General features: G+C 51.9%; 1 protein-coding gene across 4 annotated transcripts in view; it reads right to left on the bottom strand.

The window, feature by feature from the left end:
• TMEM266 (transmembrane protein 266) overlaps positions 1-12165 on the bottom strand; it is a 125072-nt gene that overhangs the window by 11367 nt on the left and 101540 nt on the right. For all 4 annotated transcript variants that reach the window (XM_055555960.1, XM_055555959.1, XM_055555961.1 and 1 more), the window contains one exon: positions 3318-3507. In XM_055555960.1, the coding sequence (XP_055411935.1) occupies positions 3318-3507 (190 nt within the window). The remainder of the gene's footprint in view (positions 1-3317; positions 3508-12165) is intronic.

Genomic DNA, 12165 nt, shown 5'->3' with positions numbered 1-12165 from the left:
TAAGGTCTCGAGGGAAGGACGTGGTGACCGGGAGCTGACTCTGAGACGGGTTTGAAGGATGAAAAGAAGTTTGGCAGGCAGGCCTGTCCTGCCAGTGAACAGCATGTGGAAAGCCTCAGGGACTTACTACTACACAGAACACTTCTCCAAACGCAGAGATGTTTCACTCAGCCGGAGTGAAAGTGAAGACGGAGTGCAGAGTGGAAGGAGATGAGACGGCAGGGAGCGGGAGGGGGCAAGACCATCAGGGGCCTTATATGCCACCTGTTACAAGCTGAGTCACCATGTCCTCCGCCTCCAAAGTCATATGTTGAAATCCTAACCCACAGGACCTCAGAATGTGATCTGATTTGGAAATGAGATTGTTGTAGACTGAATTAGTTAAGATGAGGTCATATATTGGAGTAGGGCGGGCCCCAGACCCAACACGGCTAGGGTCCTTGTAAAAAGGGAAATCCGGACACAGATGCACACACAGGGAGGACACCATGTGAAGAGAAGGCAGAGGTCAGGGTGATGCTTCTACAAGCTAAGGGACGCCAAGGGTTACCAGCAGCGCGCCAGGAGCCAGGGGAGAGGCAGCAGCAGATGCTCCCTCGCAACCTCAGAAGGAGCCAATCCTGCCAAGACCCTGATCCCAGACTTCCAGCCTCCAGAACTCAGAGACAGGAAACTTCTGTGGGTTAAGCCACCCAGTTTGCAGGACTTTATTTCGGCAGCTCGAGCAAATAACCAGCCAAGGTATTGAGTCAGAGAGTGACATGAAAGATTTACGGAAGATCACCGAGTGTGTGTGTGTGTGTGTGTGTGTGTGTGTGTGTGTGTGTGTGTTGGGGGGAAAGGAGTGAAGAGGGCACCCAAGGGGGCAAAGTTGAGGTCAAGGAAGCGGATGAGGTCCAGAAAGAGGGAGGCTGAACAATGCAGACGAAAAATTGGGAATGTTTCAAAATATATGCAGGCAGTAAAACCAGCAGGATTGGTGATGAGTTGTGAGCAGAACCTACAAAGCCCTGGAAACCCAGAGCAAAGGCAGGAATCAGGCTACAACTGAACACAAATGAAGGTCAAACTCTGCATGGGCATATAGAAAGTCAAGGATGGGCTGTGGGGAGGTTCCAGGGCTCAGCAGAGCCATGACCTGGCTCAACTCTGAGCTCAGGCCAGGCAGCCACCACAAGGCTCAGTCACAGGAGTCTTGGGTCCAGAACAAAAAAAGCAGGGGTGAGCCCTTAACACTCTGCCCTAGTCTTGAAGCTCCCTGAGAAGTGCACTTAGTTCTAGATGTCACTCTGAAAGGGACAGAAACATTGGAATGCTCAGGGAGGGACTGTACAGCAAGAACTTGGAGGGCTTGTGTCCCCTGAGAAGTGGCTGTGGGAATGGAGGTGACAGTCCCTGGAGGAGAAGACACTCAGAGGCCAGTTTCTGAAAGGATGTCTCAGCTGGGAGACATAAAAGCTTCATCCAGGTGGGAGAGGTGGGTGCCAGGGGCAGACCTTGGCTCAGTCTGAGGAAGTACTTTCTAAAGGCAGAGTCATGTGAAGTTGGGTTGGCCTGGGCTTCCTTGGCAGGTTCTGAGTACCTGTTCTTAGAGGCTGGTAAACCTTTTGGCAGGGGTTCTAGATGGGATTAGCACATCAGCTGAAGAGCTAGACTCAGAAGTCCTGAGTCCCCAACTTCTAAAGTTCTAAGGTTGGAAGATCTCTCAAAAGATCATAATAGCAATCACCCTACTCCCCAAAACCTGTTCACAGCACCTTGTAGCCTACAGAGCTTTCTCACGTCCACCAGCTCCCCAGACTTCCTGTGAGGCAGACAGAGCCGGAGTTATGAGCCCACTTTACAGAAGGGAGCGCTGAGACCCCAAGTCACAGAGCTGGGGAGTGGCAGAGTCTGGAGCTCTGGCTTCCTGCCTCCCACCCTGCCCAGCCCTGCCTGGCTGTCACTGCCCTGGCGAGGGGAATAGAGCACGCCAAGGTGAAGAGGGCCCTAGATCAAGCTGCAGTTAGCCCAGTCCAGCACCTCCCTTTCCACATGACCCCATGAAGTTCTCTTGATTTCTTTGAGCCTGAGTTTCTCCCTCCATATGAGAAAAAAGAGGTGTGAGGATGGAATGAAATCACACTGTAAAAAGCTTCTCTTGGAGGCATCTGGGTAGTTCCCTTACCTTTAGGTCAAAAAGGTGGTCCTAGAAAAATCCCAGGGACGGCAGAGCCTGGTGCACTGCTGTCTGTGGGGTCGCACAGAGTCGGACACGACTGAAGCGACTTGGCAGCAGCAGAAATGTATTCTGAATTATTAGGGGAAGTCAATATTAAAAAAAAAAATCTTGGTAAAGTGAAGGAATCCCATACCCATCATTTTAGCAACAGCACTTTCAGGGGCAAGTCAGGGCAGGGTAGAGTCAGACCAGAGCAGCAAGGGTGCCTGGGGAGGGGAACCTGCGTCCAGGCTCCTGGGGCCCCCTGGGTCTCTAACAAGGCTTCAGATCTCCCCTGCTGGCCCCTGTGCCCCCTGAGCTGGGAGCCAAGTCCTGGCCTGAGCCCGTCAGAACACAGCCTCCCCACACCCCACAAAGGCCCAAACCTGACAGCCGCATCACCACGGAGTGGAATTTCCACCCCAATCACAAAATACCACCACCTGACATTTGCAGGACTACTTTGCAATTCTGAAAGCCACTTCCACCTGCTTCCTGTGGCCTCACATGAACCTGTGAGGAAGGCTCAGCACTGTTCCCATTTGACAGCTAGTGAAACCAAGACCCAGAAAGGTTAAGTCCCCACTGCAAGGCGACACAGTTGGTGTTCCCTAGAGAGAAGTCTGCCCTAGGGTACTGCCGAGGCCCCCATCGCCACCAACATCACCGGCCCATAAATCTACCACCATCTTCAAGGCTTAGGTTCTGGGCTATTCTGGCCCCAGACCTGGACTGGAAACCTAGCTCGGCACCTTTGGACGACTTTTCTGGGGCTCAGTTCCGTCACCCATAAAGTAGGAAAGTCTCCTGCAAGCTGCCGCAAGGAATGGGGAGGTGATACACTCAAAGCAGGCAAGATGCCTACAGGCCACTGAGGTCATGTCGAAGTCGCGTCAAGGTAGGTTGACTGAACGCTGTCTCCGAGGCTGAGAAAGGCAGTCCCGGGGAGCAATTAACTAGGGTTCCCCCCCCCCCCCACCAAAATGGTGGGCCGACATCGGGACACAGACCCATCAGGAGACATGCTCCAGCTCCCGGACGCTGTGGCTGTGCGCAGAGCCCGGGGGCTGAGAGGGAGCTCTCCACGGCGGGGCTGGGGAGGCGCCAGCGGACTCACCTTGCGCGGGCTGCAGCTCCTCCACAACGCTCTCGGCCGCCGTCTCCTCGGCCCACGTGCCGGCCTCCACCACCTTGTAGCGGCTGCGCGGCTGGCTGAGCACGTGCGGGGCCTGAAGCGCCGCCTCGCGCTCTGCCGCCAGGTCCAAGTCCTGCTGTGCCAGGTGCGCCCGCAGCTGCCGGATCTCAAACTGCAAGAAGGAGAGGGGCGGTGGGCGGTGGGCGGCACGGGGACCCGGGCCCTGCCAGACGTCTGGGCTCTTTCCTTTTAGGGGAGCGGGGAGGAAGGCGCTGAGCCTCCAAAGGCTGGAGGGGGCGTTTCTTTATAAATCTCCCACGACACTAATGGCATGAGTCCCTGACGTTTATGGAGGCTTTTCCAAATAATAAAACATGTCCCCGTGTCCCATCTCTGATACTGTGTCGTCTGGCCCCATAGTGAGGATAAGATGGCCGTAAGAGGAACACAATGGTGGTTTGCAAAACGAAAACAACAACAAAAAAACATCACAGGAGGAGTCGGGGAACATCGCACTTGAATCCTGTTCTAGTTACTTGTCTAAATGTGTGACCCCCAAAATAAGAACCTTATTCAGGTGTCTTACACCGATGTTTAGCGGAGGACTGGAAACCCCACAATATCCAGGGCCAGTGGTAACCTGCCAGGGAAGCCCATCGTGGCGTCGTGTGCTCGCTGGGCGGTGCCTGACCCACTTGTCTGGCAGCGACGCCCACATCCTTCTCGGAGGTGTTCTGAGCGCTGCTCAGACAGGACTGGCTCTGGTCCCAACCCTGTGGCTTTACGGCCATGTGGCCGTGGTTTCTGTCTCTGTAAAATGGGGGTTATCACCCCACAGAGCTCTTCATAAAGGCTTTGTAAAAGGCGTCATACATTTTTATTTTGGTTTAAATTCTTGTTGTTGGGGAAAGTTTCCTAGAGAGGCTTTCAGATGCCTCCTGGGGTTGTGGCTGAGATGGCTGTTCACACTCTGGGGCTTTCCTGGGTCATCTGGGCGAAGGCAAATTTTGGGTCTGACGCTGAATGGCCTGACTGCGGACTCGGGAGGAAGGAGAGTCTTCACTGCCACCTAGTGTTCCAAACACACATTGCATCGCTTTTGCACAACCCCACAATCTCCAGTCAAACCCCCAAAGACCTGAAGCTGGGGGTTAGCTCCCTACCTAGGAGATTACCTGCTTGCTCACAATTTCAACCTCCAGCCTTGGCCCCTCCCTGCAATGTCAGGTCACACCTCCAGCTGCCTGCCTGACAGCAACAGAATTGGGTCACAGGCATCACAAACGCTGTTCACTGTCCTCACAGCTGCTCCTCAGGCGCTTTCATCTCATTTGAGCTGGGTCCAAAAATGTAATCTCCTTCCTTGCTTTCCATTATCCTTGCCATCCACTGTGTCCTCAAGCCCAGCTCCCGAAGGGCTACCCCAAGTGTACCCACCTCCCGCACCTCCACAGCCAGCGCTCACCTGGATGATTGCAGCCCCACATCCTCTACCATCCATCCTCCAACAGAGGCCAGAGGGGTTCTCATAAGCCCAGATCAGATCATGTCACCCCCTTGTCATGTCTCCCTTTGGGTGGGAGAAAACCCAAGCTTTTTACCCTTGACTTACAGAGCAGGTGTGTGTTTTGGCTCTGTTTATTTAGCCCACTTCGTCTCATTCTTTCTCCCTTTACCTCTCACTGGGACACACACCTTATCAAAACTCCTTAAACACTCTAAGCCTGTGTTGGTCTCAGGATCACTTCCCCAGTGACCTCTGGTCCTGCATCACATGGCTGCCCCTGCCTCCGGGGAGGTGTTCCCGGACCCCTAGCCCAGGCACTCCATCCCTTTACCCTGTTTGAATTCTCTACATTGCACTTAGCACCTTCTGGTTGTTTTATTTATTTTAATGCTTCATTATTTTTCCTTTGATGAAAGTGAAACACAACTCAAGGAGTCACTAACACTAGAGTGGCTGGGCGGCAAACTGACGTTGGGACAACTTCCCAGTGGCAGTGTTCACAGGGTTTGTCTCTAGGACCACTTAGGTCTGGGCAGACGTCATCAGCCTCCTGCCTGAGGACACGCCTCGGGCCCACCTGTGTGCTGAGAGCAGAGCAGGGAAATGGGGCTGAGGGTCCAGCCACGAGATGAAAGGACATTTACCAAATTCCCGGGGTGCACCTCACCCAGTGTTCACTCGCAGAGCCCTCTGGGTCAGTTTCTCCAGAGGCTGAACTGCTTGCCTCTTGTGTGATGGGGGGGCATGATCTCCTGACTGCGCAGGATTTGCAAGGGGACCTGGAGGGTTCAGATAGCATGTGTACAGACTTTTAGCCCACCCCTCTCCACTCACACTCACCCCTTCCTTCCAAACTCTCCAGGGTTCCGAGGGGGAATTAGCCCCTTTCCTTCACTAGCCACCTCTTCACACAGTCCCTTAGTTATAGATCCTCCTCTCTTCAAGACCAGTTACTGCTTTCTTGCTCACGCTCCACTTCCTGCAAATCCACAGAAATCTCTCTCTCCTCTCTGTCCTGATGGACAGGACTTAAAGGATTTCTCAATTTTTATTTGTTTTTTCTTTTTTTTCTTTACCACCATCTTAGTGGAGTTTGGGGAAGGAGATAAGATAAACACATGTGGTCACTCCACCATTTTCTTCAAAAACTGTCTATGGGTTTTCCTCTCTCAGCTGCAGTGGTGTGCAGGATTTAAAATAAAAAGAGGCCTGATTTACAGTGCATGCTAATCTCTGGTAAATCCACCATGGCCAGTTCCAAACTACCAACACAACATTATACAGAACAGGGAAGAAATGAGCACAACTGGCTCTCAGGAGCCAGTGAGCACCCCAGCACCCCACTGCCACCCTGGCAGTCTGTTAGAGCAGGCATGCAGAATATAATCTACATGAGAGTCAAGTACAGAAGATAATCTCTGCAAGAGCAGGGGTCTTGTGGGTCTTATCTGTCTTGTTGCCTGGTACACAGAGGCCCTCAATAAGTACTGCTGAGTGAATCCATACACGAATGTGTGAAACTAGCCAGTTTTGCCCAATTCTGTGGTTTCAGGCTGAGTCCTAACACCAGCCACAAACTGGGTCCTGATCCTGACCCAAAGCTGAGACAAAGCCTGAGCCCCAACACTGAGCCCTGATCTTGCTCACAGAGTGAGCCCCAAGTCTGGTCACACACTGAGCCCTGACCCAAGTCACGAACTGACAGCCCAACCTGATCACACACAAGGCTCTAACTCTCATCTCAGACTAGGCTCAGACCTGGATCTTAACAACCCAGTACTCAGATGGCGCCACTGGTCTCAGAAAGTAAGAAAGCAAGGCTGGCTTGTAACAGGGTAGTCTGTCCAGAGGGAGCGGACTGGAGCCACCCTTCTCGCAGCAGGTCTCAGATGTCATGGAGGACCCATTAGGCAACTCTCCTTAGCTCTGCTGGGGCTAGGAGCCCCTCCAGCCCCAGCTGATCTGAACTTCCCATGGGCATACCCAGCCTGCTTTCTCCAAGGCCGCTCGTCAGGGCTGGCAGTCCTAGCTAATGGCCTCCAAGGCCACTCTGAACAGATGCATTATTGATAACTTGTAATTGATACAGAGCTGCCCATGGGTGTCCCACTGGAATTCAGGCCAGACAGCCAGAGGCCAGAGCTTGCCCAGCCCCAAGCCCATATATGCAGACATAGGCATGCACAATGAAATAGGTTTTGAGCTAAAAACACGCACCCCAAGTGCACGGTAGTTCTAGTAATTCATTTATTCATCCATTCACTAAGAAGTCAGGTAAAGCATGGTGAGGGTGATGTTAAAATTCTGTTATGTATGCTAGAATGAAAATGCCTCTCCCTGTGAGTCCTGGCTGGTCCCAGTGATAGGGGCTATCTGCTGCGCAAGGAACAAATCTCTTAGGAGAGTCCTAAAAGCTAGCTCTGGGTGGCACCTGTGGTAGAGGAGGTGCGTCCAGGAGGCAGAGACTGGGAGGACAGAGCGGTGAGGAGGTCTGCAGGGGCCACACCGGGCACACAGCCTTGGAGCCACGGTAAGAGGTTCTAAGGACTTCAGCCCTTATTTAAAGAGCAACAGGGAACCACTGAAAGCTTTTAAACAGAAAGGTGGGGTGGTGGGGTGGTGGGGTGGTGATTCAGCGGAGCATTTTGAAAGGACTGTGCTGAAAGCAGAGTGGAGAATGAACTGGACAGACATAAGCCAGGACAGACGTGGGACTAGGAGCTGGGAGGCTACTGCCGCAGTCCAGGCCAGGGGCGACCAGAATCTGGACTCGAGTCGAGACAGTGAGGAGGAGATGAGAATGGCTTAGGAGGTGACAGTGTCAGCATCGGACAAGGCAACGGCACCCCACTCCAGCACTCTTGCCTGGAAAATCCCATGGACGGAGGAGCCTGGTGGGCCGCAGTCCATGGGGTCGCTAAGAGTCGGACACGACTGAGCGACTTCACTTTCACGTTTCACTTTCATGCATTGGAGAAGGAAATGGCAACCCACTCCAGTGTTCTTGCCTGGAGAATCCCAGGGACGGGGGAGCCTGGTGGGCTGCCGTCTGTGGGGTCGCACAGAGTCAGACACGACTGAAGCGCCTTAGCGGCGGCAGCAGCAGTATCAGCATGGGCATGATTAGAATGCAGATGAGGGAGAGGGCCACCTGCTTTGGGGACAGGTTATTACAAGCTGCTTACCCAGAGAGTGTGGGTGGCTGGATGCTCTGAGTGCTTGCCCTGAGGAGGAATGACTGACCCCCTCATAGAGGAGCCACTGCAGATGGGCTGCATGGGCTCTCAGCTCTGGCCACTGGCCATGACAGCCCAGGGGGCTGTCCAGATGTTCTAGCTGGGACCCTCAGAGCCCGGATCCTGATCCCCATTCCTGAACATGGCCACGTGTGCCTCCCCAGTTGATGAAGAGTTGTCAAGGGGTCCTAGGATGTCAGGGCCTCATTAGTCAGATGGGAGAGCTGAGGCCCTGAGATGGGAAGGAGGCATTTGTGCCAGGGGACAGGATGGGGTAAAGACTCAGACCACGTGGTGCATCAGAAGCAATGTTGGGCCCAGAACTCATGCCTCTGGCTTCCAGCCCCACAGACCTTGGTCAGGGAACTTGAAGCCTTATGGGAGAGATGGAAGTAACTCAACCCAACAGAATATGAGGAGCTTAATGGTGACAGGGGTCAGGAAAGGGAAGGAGGCTCCAATGTGGGGAAACAGCTAGAGCTGGAGGCAGGTGCCTGAGATCGTGGCCCATCACCCTCCCTCACTCTGTTGTAGTTTTTCAGCCGCTCAGTCGTGTCCGACTCTGCGACCCCATGGACTGCAGCACGCCAGGCCTCCCTGTCCTTCACCATCCCCCAGAGCTTGCTCAGACTCATGTCCACTGAGTCGGTGATGCCACCCAACCATCTTGTCCTCTGTCACCCCCTTCCCCTGCCTCACTCTGACTTTGGTTAAGCCTCTTTTCCTCTTTGGGCCTCATTTTCACTGTATGTTCAATAGGCTAACAGAGCAGCTGAATTCTGGTCTATAATAAGCTCTGTGCTGGCTCTGGGATTCTAACTGTGAGGGGAAATTTGCAAGTGCCAGTTAACTCTGGGTGCATCTTCAGCACCATCCTGTGCTCCTGCTGAGCGCTGTGTGTGCTCAGTCATGTCCGACTCCTTGCGACCCTGTGGACTGTAGCCCACCAGGCTCCTCTGTTCATGGGATTTTCCAGGCAAGAATACTGGAGTGGGTTGCCATTCCCTTCTCCAGAGGATCTTGCAGGCCCAGGGTTTGAACCCATGTCTCTTGTGTCTCCTGCATTGCAGGCAGGTTCTTTACCACTGAACCACCTGGGCAGCCCCCTGCTCTCATACAAATGCCCAACTGCAGAGAGCCAACTCTTTACAGAGAAAGATAACATAACCCAGAACATCTAAAATGCATCAACAATGCATTCCACAGACAATAAGAATCACTCTTCATGAAAACAAGTAGAAAAAAGTGATCATCAAGTCATAAAGCAGTTAGAAGCTGCTTAGAATCTGCACAGAAGCTGACCTATTTAAATATTTGAATTAACAGACAAAGGCTTTGAAACAACTGTGATTAATATGTTAGAGAGGGGAGGGGGAAAGATGGATAAAATGGATGTAACATTTCAGTGGAGAAACAGACCTATAAAAAGAATTAAATGAAATTTTTAGAACCTTAATATACAATATCTGAAATTGAGTCCTCAGTTGCATGCGTTTAACAGCAGACTGGACACAGTAGACGACAGGGATGTTGAACCTGAGGATAGATCTATAAAAAAAAAAATATTACAACTTACAGTCAGAAAAAGAAAAAAGAGAGAGAATGGGGGAAGACATTAGAGTATAAGAAAGAAGTAAGGCACGATCAGAAAGTCTAACATGCAATTAGAGTTCCAGAGGAGAAAAAGGATAGGGTGAGACCGAAGCAATAAATAAAGAGATCATGGAGGGACTTCCCTGGTGGTCCAGTGGCTAAGACTCCACACTCCCAATGCAGGGGGCCTGGGTTCATTCTTTGGTCAGGGAACTAGAGCCCACATGCCGCAACTCAAAATCCCACGTGCTGCAATTAAGATCAGGCACAGTCAAATAAATAAACATTAAAAAGGAGAAAAAATGATGGCCCAAACCTTTGCAAATCTAAGGAAAAACACCAACCCACAAATTCAAGGAACTCAGAAGAATCTCAAGGAGGATAAATATAAAAACCCCAATGCCCTGGAATCAAACTGCAGGTAAGGAGAAACGCCCATAGCACGTGGGCCTGGGCCGCTGGGAGAGGAAGCACAGAAGCTTTGAAGACAAAATGAAGCAAATTTCCCAATGGCAAGCTGGTCCAGTGGGGAAAAAAGGACCATTGTGTGACTTAGGAAGAATGAGAGTGCAGTCACCGCCCTTCCTAATGCACATCATGAGCTAAGTATTTCTAATCAGAGAACCTGACCAAATCAGCTGGGATCCACAGGGAAGCCCTCAGCGTGCATTACTGGAGTGAGTCAGGCCCCTTCCACTGGGGTGGGCTTTTAATGCATGCCCAGGTGGGGCCAGACCCCCGGGGCGGCAGGGCAGGCACACCCAGCGCATCTCTGCCTTTAATGGTCTGGTTTGTGGAGTACAACTGACATGGCCTTGGCCTGATCAATGCACACTTTGGCCAGAAGCTCGATGGTATCTAATGCAATAGCAATAATTTTCTTCCATCCTATTAGGGCTGTCTGCATAGACTGCCCTGCCTTCAAACCCATCTGCTATTGGGATGGCATCCAATGTTTATTTCCATTAGTTTCGCCATTGTTGGTAACAATAAAACTCAGGAGACAGTTGCAAACTAATGATTTAGGAGCAGGGTGACGCTGAATCCGACCTTGGCCCCTTTCCATCCACTGTGAAGATGACTGGTAGTTGGCCATAAATTTAAATTATGGCAAAAGGATAACATAAGTTATTCCTCTGATGGCTAATTTTATCAGCTAAATAGGCTTGTCATTAAAGCTATCGGCTGTTTTACAAATCACTTCCCATGTTTGAAAAAAAACAACTTTCCTTCTCATGGTTGGAGATCTTGAATAATCCAGGTAACAAAGACTATTGTGCTGAGCTGGGGGGAGCTTTTGCCTCTATAAGAAAAGAGGGGGCTTCTCTGGAATGAGCCAGCCACAAACGCTACCCACAGAACAAGGAGAGAACCCCTTTCCTGCTACTCTGAATGTGCTGGCCCTCGAAGGACAGGGGCGAGGCCTCTGCAGCCTTCCCCTGCTTCCACCGCGAATGCCTGTCCCTTAGGGTCCAGATTATCACCCTGTTTCTTCAGGACACAGGGGGACCTGCATCATCCAGGGAGGACTGATCATTGTGACTGCCCCTCTTGCTATTGGGAAGGGGGGAACGGAGCTAGGGAACATCGTGGGCCTACTAGGCGGCTACGCAGGTAACTGTTCTCGGTAGGCGCACAGTCTACACGTGTTGGGACCTGGCACCTTAGGTATGAATGTGTAACTGAGTCCACCATCAAATGCGAGCAGAAGCAAGGTCACCAGGTCACCAGCACAAAGGTTACTGCTTTCAGGCCCAGGCAGTAAAAATTGTCTATGTGCAGTTCGATACCCTCCCTTTCTTACCCCCTGGCTAAAGAGAGAAAACTCCAGACGCTCAGAATAAGAAGGAGCCATGACGTGGAAGAGCCTGGAGGCCAGAGGGACTTGTGACACTGTCCCTGAACCCCCACCCCACCCAGTGTCGCTGCACTGGGCTGCACTGGGGTGGGCGGCGGGACAAGTACGCTCCTCCTTGGGCCACTGGATGTCTGGATCTATGTGATGGAGCAGATGGTGTTACTCATTCTAACAGACTTGTACAGATGCCCCGTTTGTGGTGTAGGAAAATGCACACGGAGCCCGGAGTTCCATCCCGGCCCTTCCTTCCATGACAAACAGTGAGACCCTGGGCGAGCCGCAGTCTCTCTCAGCCTCAGTCTTTCCATCTATAAAAGGATTAATAATACCAAGCCTGCCAACTCCGACCATCAAAGTCAAGATGAGCTAAGACATGTGGCAGTGCATTTGTGAACAGTCACCATTATAAACGATTTAGTACTGTTTTTATTCTCTCTCTCTCATTTACTGAGAGACTTCAGTGGACCAGACTTTCTACATTACTTGAATTAATCTGAACTTCACAGCATCCTTGTGACACAAGCCTTGTTTCCTCCATTTCTCCGGTGAGGATCCTGAGGTCCAGGGGTGAAGAGGGTGATCCATGTAGCTGAGGTCGGAATTCCTCTTGCTGACTCCCTGGGTGAGAGGATGGCC

Source organism: Bubalus kerabau, chromosome 19, assembly GCF_029407905.1.
Source record: "Bubalus kerabau isolate K-KA32 ecotype Philippines breed swamp buffalo chromosome 19, PCC_UOA_SB_1v2, whole genome shotgun sequence".
Taxonomy (NCBI): Eukaryota; Metazoa; Chordata; class Mammalia; order Artiodactyla; family Bovidae; genus Bubalus; species Bubalus kerabau.
This window is presented reverse-complemented; position numbering and strand designations above follow the sequence as displayed.